Source organism: Falco punctatus (genome assembly GCF_963210335.1).
Source record: "Falco punctatus genome assembly, chromosome: 14".
Lineage (NCBI taxonomy): Eukaryota > Metazoa > Chordata > Aves > Falconiformes > Falconidae > Falco > Falco punctatus.
The window spans coordinates 13752000-13769189 of NC_137594.1; the positions used below are offsets into that span (position 1 = coordinate 13752000).

The 17190-nt window shown below is 38.5% G+C and overlaps 1 protein-coding gene across 11 annotated transcripts in view; it reads right to left on the reverse strand.

Moving 5' to 3' along the window:
* The window catches only part of ZNF536 (zinc finger protein 536), a 354573-nt gene that overhangs the window by 134689 nt on the left and 202694 nt on the right, over window positions 1-17190 (reverse strand). For all 11 annotated transcript variants that reach the window (XR_013931899.1, XM_080410809.1, XM_080410811.1 and 8 more), the window contains one exon: window positions 3219-3371. Coding sequence is in view for 10 of the 11 variants with exons in the window: in XM_080410809.1 (XP_080266935.1) it covers window positions 3219-3371 (153 nt within the window). In the remaining variant the exon portion in view is untranslated. The remainder of the gene's footprint in view (window positions 1-3218; window positions 3372-17190) is intronic.

The window sequence follows — 17190 nt, forward strand, 5'->3', positions numbered from 1 at the left end:
GCCTTCTGTGTTATAACTTTCTCAGCTGTATTATGTATTAATTTATAACCAGGAAGCTGAATCGCAAAGTGGCCAAAGCACCCACATGTCTACCCCACTTTACTGGTGCATATACACGCTTTGTCCTTGTTTCTGCATCTCTCCACACAGCAAGTCAGTGTGAGTTCTGTAGTTCTGTGCGAGCTGAAGTAGGTGGTTCTGAAGAAGCAGGACCATACAGCCCATCTCTGTTCGTTGGTCCACATAACGAAGTCACCTAGGAGAGCTACAAGAGTTCTGTCTGTCCTCTCTAAGCCTCGAGGCTCTGAAGCATTTTGCCCTGAGAGCCCTCCCTCTTTTCTCTCAGGGTCTGTCTCGTCCTTCAACTGTTTTTAGAGCAAGAGGAGAAACTGATTTCACATAATTATGCCCTTTTCTTCTTATCATACGGGAACAATCAGAAATCATATCTTACTATCGTCCCCTTAAAGCTCTTCCTGGCTGAATATCGTTGAATTAGATAAGAAGAAAAATCCTCTACAATTGGGTGTTGGGACACAACTGAGCGTGCTAAATAAAACCTTGATGTATTTTTTTTCCCTTCAGAAGCTTATTATGTGATAGGAAAACACACAGAAACTGAGACTCAGTGTGGAGAAGGTTGCAACCATGAAATATCCAACAGAAATAAGAAGCAACCCAAGCCACTAGCTAATTCTTCTAACACAGAGCACAGCTTCCTCCTCTTGTGGAGGATTAAACGGCTTTTCTAGCTTTTTTGGGCCAATTGCCACAGAAGCACCTCCTGGCTGGATCATGCTTTGGGTCTTGTCTTGGCATGCGTACCCAACCAACCTACTCGTGTGCCTCCAAACACACAGATGTTCGAAGGAACCTGACTTCTGCTGAACTGCTTGAGCTCATCTCTAACAAACAGGTGCTGTGAGAACAAGAACCGTAATTGAGTTAATGTAGTGGAGAAACACAGTAAAGTGTTTTTTATCAGTCAGTTATATGATCCAGGCATATAATAAAGACAGAGTGTGACATAAAAGGCAGGAAACTGTCCTTGGTAAGTATGAGCTAACCAATATTTGTTTAAAAACTGGTATCTATTACATCATTTCCATTTACTGCAAAGCAACTTAATTTTTATTTAATAACTCTAGTAATTTGCCAATTTACATTTTTATAATATTTATTAGGATTATTTCCAATATGTAAATCATTGTTCCATTTAAACATACTCTTGTCATTATTTACAAATGTTTTGTTCTTAACCTATTAACCTAATGGAAATTGATCTTTTATCTATTTTAAAATTATAATGATTTTTTAATATATTGCAAATGGTTTTTTTACATTCTGTATGATGTTGGGGGTTTTTTTTGTTATTTTATACATATCTTTTTTTTCTTGTTTTAATTTTGTTTAGTCAATTCTAATATGCAAGTTTTATGGAGTATTTCCATTGCAATTAATTTACTTTCCATTAGTTCTAAGCCACAAATACCAAATCTGTAATCACTGCCACCTTTAAAACAAGAACAAAATGACCACAACGTAATAGAGCAAAACGGAGATGGGTACCCTCAGGTTATTTTAAAGAATTTTTCTTTGCACCTCCAATAGTAAAAATGTCAAACTGTTTAAACCTCATAGTTACAAGACTATTTTCCAATAATATAACTGCTATTTTTTACTTTTACTACATGAGAGAGCACACAAATAGGGCTTCCACCATGTTTCTTCTTTTTTTTTTTTTCCCTCCCAAAAGTCCAACACAACAAAAAGACTATTCCTGTCCTAAATGGCCTGCAATCCAATCAGAGAAAATTACATTAGGGTGCCAAATTTTAAAATTCAGATCAAACCACTGTGGTATACTCCTACTCCACAATCGAAAGAAAGAAGAATAAAAATACAATGAACAAACTTTCCCATCTCAACAATGATTTTTTTTTCTTTAAATAATTTTTAGCCTTCATTTTCAATTTTTCAAAATCAGGCCTCACATTTGCAGGCCCAACATTCAGTATTAAATCTGTGCAAGTACACAGGAAAAACATTACTGCTGATTTGGGGAAGGGGGGGGGGGAAATTCTGATTATCTGGTACTTCAGTAAAATACAAATTAAAAGTGAAGTTTTTCAAGTGGGAGGTACCACTGGAAAGTACTTCTTCATGCAATTTATTTTACTTATTGATTTGAAAAGTAGTAGTAAAATTCTGAAATTAATGAAAAATGGTCTAAAAAGAAAATGACTCCACAATTGCGGTGCCCTCTGTGTCTGTTTCCAAAGAGAAGTACCCTAAATCTCTAGTGTTGCATACTCTCCCAAAGCCTAGTATGATACCTAAGACTTGGAAGAAAACTGTATGTGTATCTGCCACATTCTGAATTTCCCATGATGTCAATAGGGCCTGAGGATATCAACACTGTATGTCAGATTTTAATTATGGACAAAGTCTTCTTAAACATCTGCTGTGTCTGTACATGAACCTTACCATGCAGATATGTACTTTTAAGCAAACAAGGTATTACAATTTAATTGGAGTGGTTATAGTATACTAGTATTGAGAGCCGTCCACCCGGTGAGTGACATGCCAAAATAAAATGAGAATCCAGCCCAGCAGCAAGTCTCTGCAGGGTAGAAATGCTGTGATTGTTACTAAAATAAAACATGGGAAATTTTACTATGGTGCAAAACATGGTACATTTTACTGCTTACAAGTACTAAGTCGGGTGAGTTCTAGTGTGTGTGTGTGTGGGGGGGGGGGGAGGAAAAGCAGATCCATGAAGCTGATGTACCCGTATGAACAGCGAGAGGTTAAAAATGAGCATGCTAAATGGAACAAAAATAGTAACTCTGAGAAAAACATACAGAATCCCTAAGCAGATGCTAAGGAAAGCCTTTGAAGCAGTTCGTATAACTAAGTCTGAAACCAATAGGCTTATGCCTATTGAAGGACAAGGGTAATTGAAGGAAACAGTGATGAAGCAGGGAAGGAGACAGAAATAACCTCAACTGGGAAAAGATGATTCTATTAAAGTGGTCTTTATCCAACAACACATTCCTTGTGCTTTTATTTAAGACTGTCATATATCTTTCTCAAAAGACTTCCTCCAACTAATGAGTCCAAATCTACACTGGGAATTAAGGCTCCTAGCTACATATTATGTTAACCCCACACACACGGCATGTGTCGACAGTGCTCCACTCACTTGTTCCTCTCACCTGTATGTATTCTCAAGTGGACCTTTAAGTGATGTGATGTTCTGAAAGTTTTTCCACAATATGGGCAGTCTTTCATGGCAGAACCAAGGCTCCTGTCTCTCAGTAAAGCTGGCTGCTGGACTCCTACAGATCTCCCAGCATCTTCTCCAATGTCTGCAACAAAGAAATGTTCTCACATCACTTCAGCACATGTCAGAAGTTGTTCTCACTAAAACTGCTAACACAACACAAAGTTAAACATGTCAATACTACACCTGTCTATTTCATTCTTTAAATCTGACAGAATGCTGACAATTCATGTATTTTCTTGTTATTGTCTTAAATTATTTCATCTTTCCTATCATCATTTTAAGCAGCATATGGTACCTTTATATTGAACTGAATTATACAAGTAAAGAAACAGCTGTGTCAGCAGCTGGTTTGATTTCTTCTTTTGCTTAGTTCCTATTAATTTTTCCTCAAAAAGTTTTAGATTGTTGTTTTGTTGAAACTGTTTAATTTATAAGTAGTGTGAGAATCTGTATGCTTTTAGAGGGAAAAAGTTTGCATCAGTATATTAAAACAACAGAATTGCAGTGACAGGGGGGTCCAACAGCAGTGGCGATGGCTGCACACAAAGCTCATCAACTTCCTTCTGCAACATTTCAGCAGCTGAGTTACAACACACGACCTAGTGAGTGACCTAATATCATGGGAAAGGCAATGAAAAAAAAATTGGTCAGATGAGGGGGAATTCCTTCTCCCTCTCATCTGCAGCTCCTGAGTTTTCTCCTTCAGTGTTCACAGCTACATCAATTCTTTGCATCATAGTACAATGGGTAAAACTCCAGGACACCTCTTCTCTCTCCTAATATAAAGAAGGAGTCATTCTCAGCCATCTTGAATAAGCTGCTATTACCCAAGCAGGCTATGAACAAAATAACTTACAAAAGACTGACATAAAAATTGCAAAAATATAGGGCATTTTTAAAATGTCATTATTCAAACCACACAAGACTCATCTGTCATCCTGTACTTACAAGGTCATGTAATATCACATATATGTATCGATTCATGATTTCACCAAAAAGTATCATGGCGAATGTTGAAATTCTGAAGCAGATTTACACTGCTGGCACACCACAGAGGTGAAATACACACGGACACATCATCACACCCCCACACAAGAGCTGAGCTATCTGGGTTATTCTGAGGTGGGGAGCACAGAGTTAAAATCTGCATGCAGAGTCTTGATTATTTCAACCATAAACTACTGACTAAAAATGTTCTGTCTTTACCCATTTGGTATGTAACTAAAAGCTGTCAGGAAACATAGTGCAGTCTACACAGTATTGCCTTTTAAATGGAAGTGATGGGACATAAGAAAGACTTAAACATTTGGCTAATGAAAACTATCCACACAGTAGCAGAGACCCAAATACCACACTTCTGGAAAAGGCAACTCTAACAGGCATTTCATTATTTATTATAAAATGGTCCCTCTAAACTGTTCTGCTTAAATCTGAAAGAAAGGGATGAGAGACTGAGTAAAAAAAAAATAAAAATTTAAAGATACTTATCTTAATCATGTATGTAATCAAGCTACTGCTAGTTTTCAAAAGGCAAAATCTGACAGTTTTCACATCACCTTGTTTAACATTTTCTGATTGTACTTAGACTGCAGAGTTAAAGTACAATATTTAAGTTAGAAAGCTAGTAACTGTCATTGTGAATTATTCACAAGTATGTAAAGTAACATACTGTAGGAATTTATTTTGTCTTTAGAAGTCCAGGAAAACATATATAGGTGCTAGTCTATAATCCCAATCTCCCTAAAGAGTTCCCCTTTTTTTTCTCCTTAAAAGTTGTATATAATCATGTTTTAAGCTGCTTTAGGAAGAAATTAATTCCTAAGTGCAAAAAGATTTTTTCTGAAGTACAAAACACAGAATGCATGATGATAAACTGCAGGATTTTATTTTGCTTTTCAATAAATACTATATGAGCATTATAGATAAATATATAGATAAAGCTAATAAGCCACTCAGGAGGAATTTACCGAATAAGTCTACTAGTTATGTTTTGCTATATGTCACTCTAAATGATGGCCTGTTATCCATTTGCCTTTTATCTTTCTATCTAGAATATGTGTGGCCCAATAAAAAAAGAATAAATTTGTAAGATAAACAGCTCGCTTTGCAGATTTAAGAGTCTAATTTTCACTTTACACAAAATTGAATTTTTTGCAAGGCAGCGAGACGATGGAGTTTACTCTAGCACTAATCCCTCTGAAAAAGCAAACCGAAAACAACAATGAAGCAAAGAAAGATGTGGGTGGTCTGAAGAGTTTTCTTTTAGATTTAAGTAGACATACAGTAGATAGCTCCAAAGGCTTTGCTCCAACAGAGGCCTTACCTTGAAGAATTTTTCTTCCCACAGTGAAAGCATTCCTAAGACTTTAAAGCTGGGCTAAGGGGTTTTCTTTTGAATTCCTCTGCCTACAAAGCCCACCGAAGCGCTGGAGGCCATCGCTACCTGAATGAGCAGCTTTACATCCAAGTTCTTTTATTTCCAACAATGAAAAGATATGTTCAAGGCTGCCGACTCTCCCCACCAAACACTACCCCAACTTCTTACTAGGGCCCCATTTTGGCAAATTGTACCTATTTGTCAAGGCACTTAAGTTTAAAAATGTGCTTAACTTTAAAACGCATGTAAGTCTCGCTGACTCTGCTACCAAGGGGTTTTTTATACTGAGTCTTTCAAAGCAATCTATGGAAAGGCAACGCGAGAAAAGTAACACAGAGCAAGGAGAAGAGACCAGCAAGGAAAAAGCTAAGCAGCAAACTGGTGAAAACGGACTATGCCAGCAACAGTGTATGTGGGGAATGAAAAATCTTCAGCTCTACCAATAACCGTGTATTTCACACCTCTGATGTCCCCTTCCTCCTGTTACTGACCCCCCCTTCTAAGTAGATACTCTCAGTACTGTTAAATTGTGCAAAACTGTAGTAAAATTTTACAGACCTGCAGAACTAGGATTAGCCCCAGCAAATTCATTTAATGTATGATTTACTTGGGATTTGAGCTATGGTTTTGGGGCTGCTCGGTTCCAAGGATAAAAGATCAGGAAGGAAAGAGAACAGTTACTTATCTTAGAGCCATTGCGGTTCACTGAGTTATGTGGTCTACATGATGTGCACTCGATGCATGTGCGATTAGACTGCTTTTTTCACTATCTACTTCCATTATAGGTAGGTCTATGTCCTGAATGTCTTCCTGCCTATCCCTACCTTTCCTGATTTGAGTGCAGGAAATAATAGAGCAGAGCATAAAATATTGTATAGATGTACATGCCAGATGTAAGTCGTCTGAGCCTTGTCTCTGAACTTACTTTCGCTGAGCTTTCCTTTCACTTTGAAAGCATCTGTTCACAGCAAACGTCATGGATAGAAGTGCATAACACAACATTCAGTTCTACACATGAAACCGGTCTTTGTGTCAGTGTAAGTAGAAGGCAACAGCTGTGAGACCTCCAGCAGCTACGTATGCTGTACCTGCTGGGCGGGCAGACACTGCTCCGCGACGCTGGACACAGAGGAACTCAGCCATGAAGCAGCTTCTGGGGTGGTATGACAGACACACCTCTTGTGTACCGTGCCTCAGCTACTCTTGGTAAGTGACTGTGTGCATGTCCTCATGGGACAAATGCAAGGAAAGAAAGTTCACTTTAAGATCCATATCAGAAGATGGCAATTAGCTGCATAACCAAAGAGCTAATGTGAGCAAATCTATTTGCCACACAGACTGAAATTAAAATTAAGCAATCCATAGGATCAGTATTTGAAGGACTAGCCCTACTTCATTCAGATAGACGGCCGCTTCTCAGGAGAGGAGAGATAAAAAGCCACCACTCCCCTCCTAGCATGGAGATGACCCATGCCGTGCTGCAGACTGCTCTCACGTCCCCTCAGCACCTGGAAAAGAAATTTCCACAGAGCCAGATAATCTCAATAAACAGTTTTGAGCCAGGAGCACTTTTACAGTGGCAGGTTAAAAGAAAGCCAGAATCACACCAGTGAATCCTTTTTTACAGCAGATACCTTACTAGGTGTCAGAAATTATCTACACAGAAGTGAGCCATTGCCATGGCTGGCAGTGCCCTCAGCGCACAGATAGACGTTACAGAGGCACGATGCCAAATTTGGGGGATATTTCTACAAAGGAGAACACAAACTTAGGTGGATATTGAATGTGTGTACCCAAAGCAGAAGCTATCTAGCCAGTCACATGAAGAGGAAAAGAAAAATAATTATTTGAAATTTCCGTATGTGCTCTGTATGACTGGTCTACCTGTCTGGGATGAGTATACACACATCTAGAAAAGAATTAACTGCTTTTGTAAAAAGAAACCTGTTTCAGCTGGTTAGGTAGCAGCACTGACTTCAGTCATGTCGGCAGCCAAATCTTCAAAGGAGCATCTACATACATGTCCCATAAAATTTACTGGAGTATTTATTTCTCCACGTATGTGAAAGTGCAGGAATTCACAAAGAGGTACTTTCACATTCAAAGCAGCTAAATTGCAGTCCCCATGCAGACTAAATTATCAATGAGGTCAGCTGGAATTTGTCAACACAAGGATTGCCAAACTAGCCAAAACAGGCAATCACACGGGAAAGGTAATCAATTCACAAAATAGATAATCACACAAGCATACTTTTCAGACATTGTTAAAGATCTCTCTGAAAACTACATAATCCCAGTTTGAATCCTGAAATACTCAAAATATTTGTAGTCCTTTAGAACTGCCTGTAAAAGTTAATGAAACATGGTGCAACAAGAAGTGGTAGTGACTATGGTTATTTTTTTGATGATCTATAAACAACTCAGATTAGCCCATTTTATAGCAGGAAAAATTATATCCTGAATCTAATGTTAAGAAGGGAATTAGAAGATATTTAGTGTGTTAATCCTGTCACTGCTTCTACCTTTATGCAAGTTTCCTGGGAAGCAGTACAAGATAGGCAAAGTTAAACGTGCTTTACCTTCCTTGCCTATTCCTTTGAGAAAGCTTTAATAATACTGAAAATAGTGGAAAATAGGAATATAATTAGGGATATAACTAACCATTTTCTTCTAGCTACCTGAAGTAGCTTCAATTAGTGTGCTTCCATGTAAATGAAAACAGAATCTGGCCCAGCGCTCATAATTTGAAATTAGAATCCTATTAGCAGATGTCAGTACATTTTTTTGCTGGTGAAGTTCATGGCTTACAATGAAAGAGTCTAATATTACTAAATATTACAGTTATATTTTAGGCCTCCGGAAAGAGTTACGAATGTCTTCGGTCAGGAACAACTTGCTGTCTCTATTGTTTCATCAAGGATTTAGGTTTTATAATGACCATATATGGGAATCTTAAACTGTTAATACGGATTGGCAGAGAATTTGTTTAAACAGAGAGCTATTTTAGAAGAGAATTGGAAAGCAGGCCTACTAGTGAGAAAGCAGCATTCACATTGTTTGTATTATTAGAAATAAAGATTATACCAAAGGTTCCACTGGTAAATAAAAAGATACCACTTCTGACGTCAGACTTCCCACTTAGCCCTCTGAACCACCCAGGCACACAGAAGGCACAAACTGTCCTGCCTCTGCTACCAATCAGTGCATTACCAGATTTAAATTTAAAATAGAATCTAAATTAAACTGGAGTAAGATACCCATACCCATTTATATGAGGTAAGATTTAGAAGTGGGCAAACGGCAGCCATAGCCAATACCTTGGACTACAGGGGAGCTATCTAGGCGTTATTTCAAGCACAAGAGAAAGGGAGCCATAATATTCTAAGCATAATAACTGGTAGGTCGCAGACCTGGGGGCAGCGCACACACTTTAAGCCCATACCTGGAGCACATTACACACTTGAAGAGTGGTGTTTTTCACACCTCATGGGTGCAAAACACTTTTGCACGACAATACTGCATATATGAAAACGTTGGTTACATCTTAATGCTTTTCACCACGGCACACATTCTGAGAAACATGCAAGAGGCTGTATATACAGCATGCAAAGAGACATCAATAGACACTTAACCAAAATTAAGCTTGTGTTTATCACAAAATGTTTCTTATCTTCTTTTTTTCATTTTAATCAAATTCCCTACAGAGTTTTTGTGTTGGAGCTCTTAGCAGTCCTACTTTTCAAATTGTTCTAAAACTTTAAAACCTTTTAAGATAATCAAATTTCAAGCACAGTTTCTGAGGACATCATTTCAGCTGCCTAATTTGTTTGAAGAAATATGTGACCAAAAGACACAGAAAATCAGATGTAGTACATAAAAAACCAGGGTTGGTTACTTGCCATTAACTTACAGAGCTCAGTTTGAACTGAAAACTAAGCATATTGGGGGAAAAATGATTTTTTGGAGAGAACATTTTTTGCATTAGACCTTTTTAACTGTGTCTTAAAAAAAAAAACAAACCAAACAACCAAAAACAAACAAAGAACAAAAGAAGACATCTTAAGCACCTTACAATATCTTTCATTTAACAGTTGGCAGAAGGAAACTCCCAGATGAACATTGGCCTGTGTCTTTCTCTTTAACCAGCTGAGTGATCCAAGCTTTTAATAAAGCTGTTCCAATTATTGTAAAAGTCATCTAGTACCTTATAGCCACAAATATTGACAGTTTATTGCACAACGCATTCATGACATTTGAAGGTCACATCATACATAATACATACACTTTTATAAAAGTGTCTGGAACAAAGAGATACATGATCAGCAATTACATCTTACCATTTGAGGGTATGATTTTATATTTATTTAAAGCGAAATACAATATGAAATGCAAATTGTTAATAAAACACAAAATAGTTCATTTTCGGTATTTATTGTTTTATTAATCAGCAATACTGAGTTCAGTTGTACAAAAACAACTGAATGTGGTCCATGCACCAAGAAGACTACAGTTAAACATCATTATCCTCCAAACCACCACACATGGTCTTAGCTCAGCATGAGAAGAAAGTAAGCTTAAAACTTTAATCTCACTACTGTATATCTCTCCAGCCTACTGAATTCAATGAAACTTCCAAACTTACATCTGAATCAGGACCATAGCATATTACTGAAATACTAGTTTTGATAAAATGGAATCAAAATGAAACTGGAAGGCATGCTGAAGATCTTTTATGCACATGCAGGCCTATCAAACTTCTTCATCCTCTTCCAGTGCTCATGACTTTTAAGGCCACTCTAAAAACACACAGACGTGCACAAATGGTATAATTAAAAGGTGTAAGCTGCAATTTATACTGTCAGACCTGTGCACAGTCCTTCAATGAATTCAACAAACATTAGAAATACACAGAGCATGGCCCTGACAGTGCTTGTCTTTGGTTAAACAGCCTTCATTTTATGGTAGCATCACTAGATCCTGGAACCACCAGCTACCTAACGAGACCTGAGCTTGCAGCAAATTTCCACATAGATAACGACACCATTCCCTCTAACACCATTTTTGCTTGTTTGTTTCAAAATCCTGCTATCTTCTTTCCTAAGGTCTTCACATGCAAGACACTTCTACCATCCAACTCCCTTCACCGGCTTTTCAGTTCCGCTACTCCAAAACCATGGCTTTGAAACCCCACTTCCTTAACTTGACTGTATATAGATCAAAGCACTTCAGATCCCAAATCACTGGGTTTGCCAGATTAAGTCTATGAAACTCCACTGGACTTGTCTAATCTTTCCACAAGAAAAGTGGATGCTTTGGGAGAAGATGTACTTTGTCATTTGTCAGAACGATGGGTCTCTTTGCTATCTTGAATGTAATGCTAGTTACTTTCAGTGATGAGCTTCTGCTTGTTCTTGCTTTCTTCGGAAGCACACATCAGAGCTGCCATGACAGCTTATTGTACTTCTCTGTCCAGAATATGTATCTTTGCAAGCAAAGCAGGTACTCTTTGCATCAGCAGTGCTGGACTTAAGTACATACACATGGATCTTTCATTGGTATTTTGCCAATGTTCTTTGTCATCTAACCTCAAAATTTACTCTGGTGTTCATTTATACTTCTGATAGCAATGTTAACTCCCAAACCTTCCATACAACATACTTTCATACATGGTTTTCTCCTTTTCTTAAAACAAGCTTAGAATATTCTGGATTTTTAGTATATGTTTACGCCAACAGCATTCTGTGATTCTCATGTACGCCTGTCTCACTAGTTTTCTTACCCAAACCCTTGACTCACCTGTGTTAGCTTTGATCCTGACACCTACATTTGAAACAGACACTTGGTTACTGACCAGAGAGGACGAGGTCTTTGCTCACTTCATACAGATTGTTTACTGCTTTTGGAGAAAATTCCAGTGGGGAATCTAAGCAGAGAAGCTATCCAACTGGACCATCTTTTGGATTTGTATGTGCTATTTGTAGGCAGGTGTTCAGGTACCAGATGGCCTCAAAGCCCATACTACTCAGGTTATAGCAGCTTCTACAGACTGTCTGCGTTATATTCCCATCTCTGAGATTTGCAGAGTGGCTACATGGAGCTTGATAAACACTTTTACCTAGCATTGCTCTCCTGATGCCAAGGCTAGATCAGATATCCAATTTGGGAGAGTTGCCTTACAGTCCCTCTTTAATTAAGTACTCCTGATCTCCCACTCCTGGGATGGATTGCTACTGCTGATTAAGCTCCAGAAGTAAGGATCTGTGGAGGCAATTTCATGAGGGAGAAAATGAAGTTGCTAGCTAATCAGCTAAAATAACCATTAACTGGACTTCTGTGAATGAATATATTGCCACCTTCTTGCTTCCATACTTACCTTGTTTCTTCCACATGTTAGCATCTCTACATACCCATAAACCAAACAGGTAAGGTGTACTTCATTGTGACCTCTATCTTGTTGCTAAAATACACGTGGGACAAACAGAACCATTTGGTACAGTGTACACGCTACACTATGAAGAAGATCCAATATGTTGTCACTAAACTATAGGAAAGATGGTGAATGTGGGTGGAAGAGGCTGGTATTGAACCTATTTTCCCTAGGTTCTCCCCATGTGCCCGACAATGCAGTCTGTGAGATTTTAAAAGGCACAAATTAACACCCAACTCCACATAGTTTTCAAAATCGATTAATATATTTTAAAATCTTTTGAGCACTTGTATGGAAATATTTAATAACTACACTAGCCAAGTTTCATCCTGAGTTCCTGGGCTTAAACAAATCCAAAAAACAAACAGATCATTTTTTCAAGTCAGAAACAGAGGCTTGCCTACATTATAAGTAGCTCTCAGAGCATCAGGTACCATTGGAGAATTTTTTGCATACTATTGATTAGGAAAAAACCTTTTCATTATTATTATCTTATCACAGGGTAGCAAAATCAGCATAGAAGTGCTGGTAGGAGGTCATCAGATTTTATAAAAATTCATTCTAATAATGTAAATGATTTAAAATGTCACAGGAACATCTTTCCATAGATGCCTGTAAGAAAGAAACCAACAACAGACCCAGACACATAAAAAAACCTGTGCAGGTAGCTAAATTACTAATTTCACCCTCAACAAAATGAGAAAGAATTAAAGACTCATTCCATTTACAGATTACTGATTACAGAGTGCTGACAGTGTCCAAAATGCGAGTAACGTCAAGGTGTGTGTTACATTTGGACTACGGTAGTATAGACTTCTCCAGTATCTGCATTTTCTTACTTTTTAATTTCCAGTGCTGCCTTCACACTAAATAAATGCTTTGACCTAATACAAATACCTCTGTAAATAACTTTTTTCCCATTTAACTTCCTTGGTACATGCCACTTCAATACAATTTTCAACTTCTTTCCCCATTTCACAAAAAAATGAGCTGTACTTCAAGAAATACTTATGACAAACTCTGAATCTATTTTACTAGCACCCTTTTTCTATAAATAAAATATGTTCATTACATGAGTTTTGCTATAACAGAAAAATACGTATTAAATTAATTACTTGCAAACTTGAGAAGGGATCCCTTTACTGTTCGCTCCCCCCCCCCCCCCCCCGCCCCTTATAGGTTTAACAATGTATTGCGGGCATACTGAGACCACAATGTCTTTAAACGTGATATTATATGAATGGACTCATTAACTGTTTTATACTAATGATGTATCTCAGAAAGTACATTAATAGGTCAACGTGTATCCATGTTTTGTAAAATAGCCTTGAAGTACACTGATACTGTAACATGCTATTTGTGTGCTATAAAAATATGAAATGCTGTGTACGGAGCTGATATATTAATAATCCGGTTTTCCTTTTCTACTATGAAAATATAAGATTTTTCATCTGAACTATCCTGGTAGAAACAAACAAAACAAAAAAAAAAGAAAAAAAAAAGAGAGAAAAATACTGTTTTGAATGCTCTTCTCTGATTTAGCTGAGCTTGTGGCAATAACTGGTTTAGGCATAGGCTTCAGTATGCTGGAATGATCCTGAAACTAATTTTGCATGTGTTGGAGTTGGACTGTGGCCATGCACGTCAGTATGCTGGAACAGAGTTATCTAAATCCTGAGCCTTATTTTACATGTGCTGGTGTTGGACTGTGGCCCTGCAATCTTTTAGGTCTCCATCTGTAGCTATCAAAGCCAGGGTGTGCCCTGCCACTCGCTACTGTTCACTGCTTTCCTTCCACGGGAAAGCTACAGGCTTGCAAGCACCCTCCCGCAAATTGGTGCGACTGGAGGCTCTTCAGAGTCCTGGCAGGTCTCATCAAAACCTTCCTCTAAAGCCTCTTTGCTGCCATGGTCGGCCTTTTGCAGCACATCCCACTTCCTATATCAATATAATCTTAGACAGTTATCAAGCCCCACATCAGTGACAAGAAATACCAAGCTCTCGCACACATGTTCCCTCAGATTCAGTGAGTTAATTCCTCTTTCTGTACCAGGTAAAACAGCCCACTAATTTTTAAGTAAGCTATGGAGACCACAGCTCCAGGACTGCTGGAAAGCTGCTCTGAGTTTCCCAGCCTGACAGGACTCTCCCTGCGACCATCGGCCAAAGGGGTTTGAAGCCCCAACAGTCTATTCAGAAGCTAGCAATTGGTTTCTTCTGGGGAAGGGGGCAAGAAAAGATCAGGTACTCAGAAGCCACATTCCTCCAAAAATACATGAAACGCTGGCTATACACAAATCTGGAACACCAACACAGAGGCAGTGATAGGGACTAAGCAAAGCAAAGGTAGTTGTACAAAGTACTTCTCACACCCCAGAGATGAACTGATAGCCTCGAGGGACCTGCAGACTGCTGGTAACATGGTACGAAGTTTTTGCATGCCTTCTTCCACTTGCTTACAGCTCCTCCACATTAATCCACCAGCAAATACATATTTTAACCCATCAGGAGCATCTACAAAATCAGGAGATAATCTGGACTAAATTATTTGCAAGCACATTTCTCTACCAGAAATTAATAATGTTTTGTCTCTACAGAGCCTACTAAACTGAGGAAACCACGTCACACTAAGGTCAAGAACAGACATTCACATGAAGATCAGGCATTCATCTGTGACTGGACAGACAAGTTGGCTCACTGTCTGCCTCGGAGACAGAGGAGGACTTATTTTAGAAGAAGGAGGGTTGTTCCATCTCTTAACTTATTAGCAATGCACTTTCTTCAAAATCCAACAGTAAAAGAAATTCAAAGCCCAGGTAGTCTGCATGCACGGAAGCACCTTTTGTTTAATAAATAATTCAACCATGTATTCCTTTTTAATTTAAAAACGGTCTGACTGAACAGTCAACAGAGTGAACTAAAGTTGGCAAAACACAGTGTTGAAAAATTTAAAAGTGTATTCAAGGCCATATTCATTTGCTTCACTTCTCATAGAGTGAAGAGACAGGCTGTGCTGAAGTTCTAGCTTTTTGGTTATCTCTTAAATTATACACATATTCACATGATGAGCACTTGATTTTGAAAGCTGCTCTGCCCTGGAATTAGTCTGTCTCTCTTTCCGTTACCAGCACAGCAGCCCCTGCTCCTTCACCTCATGAACATCATCTGAAACTCAGCCAAAAAGTTCTCATGAGCTCCTCTGTTGTGCCTGTGTGGGCCAGACTTAACTATCGACCATCCTGGAAAACAGAAATACTGTAAAACATTCTGGAAATATCCAGCTCATCATCAGAATGAAGGTCCCATATATTAATAAGCATATGGTAAGGTACAGAACACATCTGGCTCCAAAAATCTGCGGATAATGATGCAGTGAAATCCATCCTGGAACTGAATTTGTAACACACTATTGCAAATGCACACAAATACTTGGAATTCGTTGAGTGCATTTGGTACTGACTGATCCTCTTGAAGACAGTCAAAAGAATATAGCACTATCCTAAGTATGAATTCACAGGTTGAGTTTCTGTAAAACAGAATCCTTAGCAGTAAGCAGCTGAGGATAAGAAGGAAAAAAGCAAATAGAGTCAACTCTTACATTTAGCTTTCTGCACCACAATGTTTAAAAGAAATTCTTGAATTTCAGAGCAGACAGCAAGGAAAAAGTAATGCTGTGGTGAAACCTTCTTACGTCAGATTCCTGGAGATCTTCTTATTCCCCCACATATCCCAAAGCAGCAGCAGGTACTTAATGCCTTCCCAAGAAAGGCCAACCTTTGCCCCCACTCTGCTGAGTGTCTGATTCCCATCACTGTGAATGGCTTACAGTGTTTTGCACCCTTTCTGATCAGCATCAGAACCGACTGGCTCTGCAGCTATCACGCAACATCCACCAACATGAAATTACCAGCTTGATGATGCTCACATGACATGAAATGCCGACAGAAGGAAATCTTATCTCAGAACAGTGAGATATGCAGGAAAGGTCTTCACAGGGGAGGAGAACAGGGGCAACCTAATCCTTACAAAGTAACACTGACTTTAAAGAAAATGACTCAGCAATAACGTATCTTTCAAAGTGGGCATACTTATTTAAAACAAATCTCCTTAGAGCCACAGGATGACAGACATGAGTCACATTTGGAAGCGGCAGAAGTTTCACACATACATCTTGAATTATTTCACAGCATATGGAAGACGACCAGCTTTTCACCAAATATTCACTATTCTAAACAGTAGTAAAATAACCTGCAATATACAGGACGAAAACACTAACCAGACCAGATAAACACTTTATATGGATATATACACACATATATAGATATATAACATATAAATTATATATGTATATAACTTTCAACACCTTGTGCTGTCGTGACAAAACAGCCTATGAATTATACGTGTGGAATAAAACTCTGAATCTGACAAAATCTGAACAAATGATCAGGATAACTATAGAGATTGTTTAGACCCAAACTCCTACCATGAATTTGTAACACACTATTGCAAATGCACACAAGTCAGAGAGTCTTAAGATTCTAATTTTGGCCAAGCCCTAGCTTGAGACACTTTGCAGTAAGTACCATCCCAGTGAATGGACCAATTTAAACCCTGAGAATGCAGGCTACTGCATTTGTGGAGACACATGTTTCCATGCCTTTTCAGGATGGTGCTAGTGGGAGCCACTCCAATAGCCTGGCAAGCCCACGCAGAATTTGGTGCATAACAAACTGGCTTGCAACCGATTACATTTGAAAGCTGTCTACAGTGGGACTGGCCAACCTAACAAAGTAAAGTATGGGGTTGAGAAAAGGTGAATGGCAGTATAAACTGACTGAAATAATTTCAACAATTTTACTAGTGCTGGCCTTTTTCTGGCTACGGATTCTGCGCTAGCTCACTACAGATATGTGACTAGTCACATGGGTCATACCTGCTTGTTTTCAAAAAGCGATCCTGTTGACTACTAGGCAGTGGAGTTTGCTAATACATGCGGAAACATTTTAATGTTTGGTGGGCAACCAAAATCTGTTACCGCTTAACAGCCAATAACTCTATACTGCTATCATACCAAGTTTTATCATACAACTGTAGGAT